The sequence below is a fragment of the Theobroma cacao genome, chromosome 3, assembly GCF_000208745.1.
Source record: "Theobroma cacao cultivar B97-61/B2 chromosome 3, Criollo_cocoa_genome_V2, whole genome shotgun sequence".
NCBI classification, from domain to species: domain Eukaryota; kingdom Viridiplantae; phylum Streptophyta; class Magnoliopsida; order Malvales; family Malvaceae; genus Theobroma; species Theobroma cacao.
The window spans coordinates 16,891,852-16,902,079 of NC_030852.1; the positions used below are offsets into that span (position 1 = coordinate 16,891,852).

A 10,228-nucleotide genomic window follows, 5' to 3' on the forward strand; every position below is an offset into this window, starting at 1 on the left:
CACCTCATAAAATCTTATGCAAAAAGAATAATGATAATGATAAACATTAGGGTATGGCAGACTACCTGAAACGTCTATATAAATCTGTAGAAGTGGTAACGTTTTTTCTCTGGTACACCCACCGCAAGAGGTTCGAAACCCCTCATCAAGTAATCGATGGTCAAACTCCAAACGTATGTGCCCCATGGGAACGCATTCCACTCGTCGATGTTCTCGACCAACAACAACAACTATGGAACTACTGATCGTCTGTAGTCTTGACCAAATTAAACATTGGTCACGATCAAGACGATGGCCATCTTGGTTGCGTCTCCCTCCTGTTGAAACTGCCCTCCCTTGAACTTCTTTAAAACGTGTTGTATCTTCACCTCGTTCCCCGATCCTCAATATCGTAGGTGAATTCCTCTAGGGAGGGCCGCGTACAGATTGACAATAAGGGTCAATAGGGCACCAAACTTTAGTCTTGTCACCAAACAGAACTCCCTTTTCGAAAATCGAGCCTTCCTTTTCCCTATTACAAACCATAACTCATCCTCGATGGCATCAGGTTCGTTGATTTTGCGTAGCATTAGGTTGTACACGAGACCGGCACATAATAAACTCTTTTTCGATTCGACTTCCATCATATGCCCGAAGCATGCTCTCTTTAAGTTTTCTAACTTGTTTACTTTACACAACATCTCACGTATCATGCACAGATGTGACCACTTACAGTGGATGTTAATGTCAGCATTGAACCTCTACCGGTGCCTCGACACACAAAGCAAAGACTCCATATTATCCTGCTCTATTCTTGTGTTGGCCATCTGCAACATAAAACAGATAACATTTTCATTTTAGTCATGTTAATACCATCATTGTTGATTAACAAAAAAACAAGAGGAATTTTTGAGAAATAGCCCTCCTCAAAAGCTCACTCAAAAAATAATCCTCATAATAATTTTAACTATTTTTAGACAATCTTGAAACAGAATAATTAATGCAAGTGTCGAGCATGGATTATTAAGTAAATCAACAAATACATATTAAAGCATTACAGTTCACCCAAAATAATACAAAATGTACCCAATGTCGGTCATGCAATGCCATACACGTAAAGTTCATGCAGTTATGAATTATCAATTCGTCACGCAATTACTAACATTAAATCACGCAATGATCTATAAACAAGTCACGTAATGTTATGAATTATCAATAGGTAACGCAATGACCTATCAACCAGTCATGCAATGTTAAACATTATTGCAATCAGGCACACCTTAACCCCATGCCAAATTCCAATCATGCTGTTACGCAATGACCCATCAATATGTCACGCAATCGCATATCAACCAGTCACGCAATGTTGAACCCTAATTTAATCATGTAAACCCTAAGTGACCCCATGCCAAAATCCAGTCACGCATAAGGTGCCAACCACATAAGCAAGCCCTCAGTCGTGCAATATCTAAACCCTTAACCCTATTCCTATCAAAGGGTCATAATGTATACATATCAACCAGTCACGCATGCTCGGTCACCTTTCCACCCCAACAACACCAACAATACCACCTTCATGTTTATATTCAACAATTTCAAACAACAAGAATATCAATATGAACAAGCAATATGTATAGGTTTATGCTCAAAAACCTAAACCCTAAACATGAAGAATAACCATTTCTTCACATGATTCAAAATAAAATAAAAAAATATTATACATTTCTCCGCGTAATGTCAACTTCCTCTCACTGCTCAATATGTGAACTACCTTTATGTGAATAATAACCACTCCAAAATCCTCCTACCACTTCGAAAATACTCGAAAGTTGAACTGTCGAGGAATACTTTTGACAGAATTGCTTATGAGGAGATGTACGCACTGTTGATGAGAATTGAGGAGTTGTGGACCATATTAACATACTTGACCCGTTAATAGGTTTCGGGTTGACGCGCAGAGTCTAATGAATGGGTCGAATTCATTAAGGATAATTTTGTTCAAATTTTATTTCTCTTGGTTAAAAACAGTTAAAATTATGGAGAAGCCTCTTCTCAGAAACGCTTTATGCATGGAGCCTAGTTAAGAAAAGTACTCTTATTTCTACTACCATGATTTGAAACACAACAACCTGAAATCCCAGAAAGCTGTTTCATCTTCTTCATGCACTTTTATGGGGTCTTGAATGGGCTTGAGCTTGGTCTGCTACTGCTAGTGGTTAATTTGTCGTTATTGTTCGCCTCAAGGGAAGTTCTATAGGAAATGAAACTTGGAAGATTTTTATTTTTTGGTTATTCATATATTATTCATGTGCTGAGGCCAGCTTTTAACATTAGGAGGATCTGTTGTTGTCAATCTCAAGTTGGATTTGGTCGTCATTCCTGACATCACAAGTCCACTCCCAGACCAGTTGGTTTTCCACTTTCCTTCCAAAAAGTCGAAACAGATTCCCCTTGTCACTTGTAAGACCGTGTTCCGGTATGTTCTTTTTGATGCTATGGTGTGGATATTCAACACTAAAAGTTCCATCTTTCAATCAGTTCCAATCAACCCTCCTTGCTTTTCCCAACATTTTTTAGGGTAATCGAAGGGAAGAAATGGAAATGGTCCCATGCAATATGCTTGCCTTTCTAGTTTCGGGACACATTCCTGGAGCAGATTTGAAGTTAACCTCGTAGCTTAGGAATATGCTTTGACACAACACATATCCTGCGTAGCTTAGGAATTCCTTGACTCAACGTTGATAACTCCTTGAGAATAATATTCTCCCTTTTTATCTAAGACGTAAACCTAATGGTGTTTCCATGCTGATTCCTTCTCTTTCTGAGATTTTCCTTTTCATTTGAACAATCAAAGGAATCTGGTATGAATCTGTTTCGTTTTACTTTCCAACCACATTGATAAAGTTTTTATAAATTAAATACAATAATATGATTAGGATTATATGCATGGATTCAGGGATGCAATAAACTCGTATTCCCACTTTTTTCACCGAATGCAACATCTACTTATTTCTTGATACTTTAAAAGGCCTGCAACTGCATATTGCTGCTAAATTGGATGGTATCATGTATAGCTACAGAGAAGGGTTTTCTAATTAGATATGATGAATGTAATCTCCTAGTTATGAATATCACTAATTATCATACGAATGATTTATCAGATTGGCTTTTCTCGCCATTAACTTCAAGTTCAAGCTCAAGGCTGTCTTCGTTTCCTTTGTATTTATACCATCTTGCGCATAATAAAAAGTAGCCCAGATTTAAGACTCCTAAGCAAGCAATCGTATAATAGAAGTAGTCCAATCTTCCCTTGTTAAGATCCTCTGGTAACCAATTTCCAGTGGAAGCCCCCTTAGTCGCACTGTGAACTATTAAGATCAATAAGCTACTAAAATAACTTGAACCTGCCAAGCCACAATAGAATAGGGACCCTGCAATGCTTCTCATGTTCTCCGGGAACTGCTTGTAGTAGAATTCAACTAGGCCAATGGACGCAAATGCTTCTGTCAGTCCACCAAGGGTGAATTGAGGGATCAACCATGAGGCTGACATAGATGAAATGGCTCCTTTTCTTGGTGCAACTCCTAGAGTTGGTTGAGTGAGAGCTATAGTTCTTCGATGTTCTTCAACAACCGCAGATACAAGCATGGTGATTACCGAGAGAAACATCCCTATGCCAATCCTCTGGAGGATTGTAATACCCCCTTCTTTTCCCCTGACTCTACGAAGAAATGGGACAATAACTCGATCATATATAGGTATGAAGCAGGTCAAGCTGAGCATCAAGAAGACAACATAGGTTGCAGCTGGGATCTTGAAGTTGCTGTTTCCAAGGCGTCTATCAGATTGAACGGCTTGGAAGACAGCATAGGTCTGTTGTTGAACAATGGCAACAAAATAGATGATTTGTGATGCCCATATAGGAAGCACTCTCAACAGGCATTTCACTTCTTCTACTTGCTGCATGCTGCAAAGTCTCCATGGATCAGCTGGTGATCCGTCAGGGTTTATTTGGTCTTGGGGTGTCATAATTGCTGCTTTGTCCAAGAATCTGATAAACAATACCTACTTAGTAAATTAAGAGTAAAATCTAATTTTAAACATGTATTCTTCGCATAATAGTCAAAGCTGCTTACTTGAATTGATCAGTGTAGGGAAGCTTGGAGTTGATGGACTTGGGAGGAGTATACTTGAAAAGGGAGAGCCAAGGTTGCTCCAGTAGTTTTAATTGCCTTTTTTTGATTGCTACCAGTATTACTTGTGCTACACTGGTCAGTGGACTACCAGTGGCTTTTACTTTGACATATATTTTTGAACCGACGAAATAGACTGCACAAGCTATAAGCATCAGAATTGCTGGAATTCCGAGGCCAATAGCCCAACTCACGTTTGATTGAATGTATACGATGAGGGTTAAGGATACCATCTGCGCGAAAGTGAAGGTGAAGAAATACCAATTGAAGAAGCTATTGATTCCTCTCTTTCCAGATTCTGTTTTAGGATTGAATTGATCCGCCCCAAATGCCAGGTTGCATGGTCGAACACCGCCAGCTCCGACAATTATTAGTCCTAACCCAGTAAGCAGAAATGCCATTTGCCCTGCTGTTGGCCCTCTGCAGTCGGTGTTCCCTTGTGCTGCACAGCGGTGAGGATGCAACTCTGGGATAGCTGCTGTTAGTTGTATTGCTAGCAGTCCCTTCATAATCAAAAGAATGGGAAAGAATACCAAAGGATTAGATGCATTCATATGAATCAAGATTAAACTGCGGCTATGGAAATATTTTTGTTATGATCTCGTGCGTCCAACCTACAAATCAAGTCTGCTGTACAAAATTGGTAAAGTTTAGTTGAATCAATAGCCTGTCAGCTCTCTGTTAAGTTGGATCAATATTATTTAGTGTTACTTTCCTTGGGTTTTTCAACTATTATAAAAATCTCAGCATCGAAAAATGATGAGTAGAGAATAAGGATGTCTTATTACCACGAAAGAGGCAACTGTAGCGAATCCCAGGGTCTTATAGCGACCAAAGTAAGTGTCACAGAAAAAAGCACCGAGCAGAGTTCCAAAGTTTGTGGTGCCATTGAAGACATTGATCATAGTTGCAGCTGTAATGCTCTTCAAGTGGAAGACAGTGGTGAGGTAGATCAACAGGTTGGATAAGGTACCAATGGCTCCCAACTTCTCAAAAGTTTCATTCCCTGCCATGTTACACTCAAAATTAAGGAAAGGAAAGAGATAAAGAAGCATGAAGCAAACAAAAAGCTGTCTCCAAGGAACCTATGATAAATGGCATGGCTTTCCATCCTCTGTAGTTGATTTCAGGCTCATGATCAGTTGTGACTGTTTTCTGGTTCGTCTCCATTGCTTCTTTGTCATTCTTCTCCATTGCCGTACTTTCTTTTTTCTTACCTCACAATTTTAATTCCAAGAGGCCATGATCTTATCCTATATTAATTGCATCGGTCAGTGTGAACATATACATTGAGAGGCAAAACATCGTGGTGTCCTTCCGACATTAACGGTTCACATTGACCTTGCTTCCAATTGGCACGCTAGTCAAATCTCTCACAGCCAACTTTTAGACCATATTTCTTGACTTGATTCATACGAGTCTACCACCTTGCCTGTAGAGAATACGATAGCTCCTTTGAGTATTCATTGCCATTATGTTACATTGTCTTTTCTGACCACGAGTCCAAACAAACTTGTTTTTCTCTAGTGGTTGAGGTTTCTCAATTAAATTAAAATTACATTAAAACAAAAGCAAAGGACAAATATTCAATGTTTTATTGAAATATGATAGAAAATTTAGTGGACCAATGACAGCTCACCACACTCGTTAAAGGTTGCTTAAAGTGATGCAATAATGCAGAGGCTATTAATGTTAGTTAAAATTATTATAATTTTTTTTTATAATCGGGAGAAGAGACCCTTCTCTTTAGATAGGAAGATAATGCACCAACCAATGTGCCAAATGCTCAAGTGTAAAATTATTATAATTTTAATTATGATAAAATGATCAAAATTACTTGAACATTACAAGTTCCTAAAATGATTTAAATCTCATACATTTATTCTTATATAGTTACAAACTTGATTCTTGAAGTTATTAAATTATATCTATAAGCTTGTATGACTTAGTTATATGTGTGCTTATGGTTCCCATTCATTAAAATCTAATTTAAAGATTAAAGAAAAATCTAGATGCACTCATTAAGAGAGAGTTTTGAATGTTTTTTTTAATGATGACAAAAAGGAGAGCAGGAAGACTAAGTTAAATAGAGTTTGATAGGTTTTTATGTTTAATTTATGAGTGTAATGTTTAGTTATGATTTTGTTGATTCTTATGTGTTAATTATTATGAATATTCAATATATCTTATTTAGCTACTGTGGATATTGTATGTCTTGTTTCGCTATTGTGGATATTATAAATATTTTATTGTAAAAGAAAACTAGATGCATTAACTAAGGGGGAGCAATCCTCATTATGCATAAAGATTTAAAGCATTCATACTGAACGTAGACATTGTACTCTTAATCTAGGAGTATTTTGTCATCATCAAAAAATAAGATAAAGAATCTTGACTCCATGTGTTTTTGATGATAACAAAACATTCTTATTCATTAGTGTCTAATCATATTATCTAAGTGTGCAGGAGAGCTTAAATTCATTGATATATTTGGTATTTGAAAGCAAGTCAAGATGCTTGTTCAGTTTCAAGATGGGTTAATTGGTTAAACAAGCAAAAAAAAAAAAAAAGAGCTTTAATGAAGATAGACTAGTCTTAACCGATTAACATAGATCTTTAATCAGTTAAAGCAATTTTGGGTGCTAGACTAAGGATAAGCAAAAAGGTTTTAACTGGTTAACACAAGGTTTGATTGGTGAAGTGAAAGAAGTTTCTATATATATAGAATTAAATGGTTACTTGAAAATTTGAAATTGGCGAAATTCAAATGTTGAAAATTGCCAATCTCAAATACCTCATATGATTAACAATTTGAATGAAACATGTCTTTAAATTTTATTCATATTGATGAATATATGTGGATAATTATGGACTTAGGCCCAATATGATTATGCTATGGTTGAATGTATATTTTTGGTATTTTTGAAATAAGGCTTGCATGTCCTGCCTTGTCTTTTTATCTCAGTTTGTAAATTCTTTCCTTATCTTCCTCCCCTCCAATGTAACTCGAGTTTTCTACATTCAAATGTAATTAGAATTAGGATAGATTAGGAATTGAATTTTGGAAAAATTGACGATGGAGATCCAAGGCGCCAATAAGGATAAGTAGATTAGAAGAAAATTTTGAAGATTCTTATATGTAATCCCCTAGGTTTGACCAAGCTAGCTTCTTTTGATAGCTCAAGAAAATTAGTATAGTTAAAGTCCATAATCATCCAAAGTAGTTTGCATGTGATAGATTTATTTTATGCAATTTAATAAATGCTATGCAATGCAAAGTAGTATGCATGTGATAGATTTATTTTATGCAATTTAATAAATGCTATGCATGCAAAGATGAGACCCTAATAGAGGCGAAAACAAAATCCTTCATTATATATTGAGTCACATGCCACGCATGAGCAAGTTGCCTTCTACCATATAGCAAGATAACTTGGCTGCTCTTTTAATCGGAGACTTGTTGAGCACACTCAAGGTTACAATTTTACACGAGTATGTTTGAGCTATTGGTAGGTCTTACTCAACTAGTTTCATAAAATCTGGATGCTTGGAAACTTGATTATTATGAAACTAGAGGCAAAGGCTAGGCGAAATATATATGATATGTTTAAGCAATGTGTTGTCACCTAGCTGATCTAAGAGTTGTATAAAGATACAATTGGTAAGCTCAGTTACCTACCTAATCCACCGATCATGGTTTGTTGAGCACACTCAAGGCCATGACTTGATGGATGGGATCGTAGCCCACTAAGAGAATCCTAGTAGAGATCTCTCGAGGTGATATGGAAGGTTATCATCTTACAGAAAATAGTGGGAGAACTATTTAAAATTTTAAAACCTTGTTTTAAATAGTTTATGCATGATATTTACGTATTGCTTTATTTTATCTATTTAGACATAATTTATATACATGGCTAATAATATGTCACTATGGTGCATCTTGGATGCAAATCAAACTCACTAGACCAAACCCTTTTTAAAGGTACCAGGACTTGAGAAATGTTCTCAAGTGAAAGGTTGCTCGTTTCATAATCTCTATCAAATACAATTCATAATTAGGAGTGTGTTTCCATGAGATGGAATTTATACTGCCTTAATTATGAATTGGGAAGACAACCACGATAATGGCACTAATTGGGAAATGTTCACAAACATCTTTATGGTAAAGATGGACAAAAGAGGGATTATAAAAAAAAAAATGTTTCCTTGACAGAGTTAAAGAAGAGGAAGCTTATAGAAGCTTATACTTTGCCTAAGTTTATGATTGAGCTATAAGTTACTACTGTTGTATTAACATCATAAGTATTCAATACTAGATGTTGAATGCACTTAAATAATGACATAAAGCGCAAAACAATAGTAGTAAGTCAATTCTCAATATAAATGTCAAGAAAACTAATTGCATATGATCTTAATTATGGCATTTTGTCCTAGTCATTGAAGTAAGAATTAGAGTATGAAAATACTTAGATCTTTTTGATTGGGAATCATAAAGGAGCTAGTAATTCTTATATGACTAAATCAATTTTCATGCAAAAGTGAATGACTCGGTATGTTCAAAAGGTCTTATACATATAGATGTATACGAACCATTGAACATAAAATGTTATGGAAAATATTCCTAATTCATTAAGTTTACACAAGACCAAATTGAGATTTTGTCTTGTATACTTAAAGAAATAAAATTTGAAACCTTGAAATGTTCAGAGAACTCAAATATAAGATCACACGAGCTATATAGTATGAAGTACTCTTATTAAGATATGATCTTAGTGAAGATTACTCTTACTTATTAATTAATCATTCAAAAGATGAATGTAGATACACGTGAAATGGAACTTTCTTATGAATAGAACATAGAGATGTTTATTCAAAGAAGAAAGCAAACTCATATAGTGATATAATTTGGTCCATATCTCTTCAAGTTATATGTAGCCAATTATATTATTCCAAACCACTATGATTCCAAGCATACATTGAGATGTTTGTATGCAATATCACAAAAAATTCAAAAGAGTTTGATTATTACTCTCACAAAGGATCTTGGATTTAGTGGGAGTATGACGACATTAAAAAAGGAGTTTTTTAGTTATTACATGGTTACATTGGAATCTAACTCTTAAGATTTTGCATAGAGATGCATAATCATATGTATGAGAACTCCATGGATTTAGTAAGATACATTGAAGATGTATTATTCATATGAGATGAACTACTAAATATGTTTTTCGTTGGAGTTATACTCTTTGTTCTATTATACGGGATTCAAAGGGTTGGATTTAATAATATGTACAAGTGTATTTATCTCATAGACAAAAGGAGGTTAGTGGGAGTGAATACAATTCTTTGGTGATACAATTATATGGGATGCAATGTGTATTAAAAGAAAATGCCAAAATTTAAAAGGGGCAGATGGTATAGTGAAAAGTGACAAACGCATATGATGCATATAACATAGTTTAGTTGGAATAGTTCCAAAGAAAGAAAGAGGACATGTACATGTATATAATTAAAGTCATATACATTCTATTAAAAAGGCTCTAATAAGAAGATACTTAGATCGTTAGTCCATGGAACTAATAAAAGGTTTTGAACATTGTTAATGTAACAATAGAGCCATACAAGCAGAACCTGGGTCTCATTGGATCTAGATATAGTAATATGACATGATGTGATGCATGGACATCATGAAGATAGATAAAAGTAATTAACCACAATGAAGGGCATAGGCGAGTCTACATGCAGACACGATTGCTAGATGGATTGAATCCACATACGATGAGGTAGCAATTGGCTTTGTTCTAGTGGGAGATGTTGGGATGAGCCTTGCAGCCAATTGGGATTGGTTGAGGCTTGATTCCAATCATGCAATAGTATCATTCATGTTGAATGATTAGAGGTTTTCCTTCATCAATAAGACATTAATTATAATGAGTTATAAGTCTAATTGGATGAAGTCCATGAGATTAATATGCCTTGCAAGGAAACTGTAATGGGTTGCAATTATGAGATTCCTATGCATCAAAGCATAATCTCAAAATGTTCCTGGTCAATGT

The 10,228-nt window shown here is 35.5% G+C and overlaps 1 protein-coding gene across 1 annotated transcript; it reads right to left on the reverse strand.

Annotated features, from left to right (window-relative positions):
- Positions 2,931–5,429, reverse strand: LOC18604583 (protein NRT1/ PTR FAMILY 2.11). The gene is made up of 4 exons (XM_007037135.2): positions 5,258–5,429; positions 4,961–5,178; positions 4,116–4,675; positions 2,931–4,030 (listed from the first exon to the last, which is right to left on the reverse strand). Exons 1-4 carry the CDS (start codon positions 5,364–5,366, stop codon positions 3,121–3,123), a joined length of 1,797 nt encoding a protein of 598 aa, XP_007037197.2. The 5' UTR covers positions 5,367–5,429; the 3' UTR covers positions 2,931–3,120.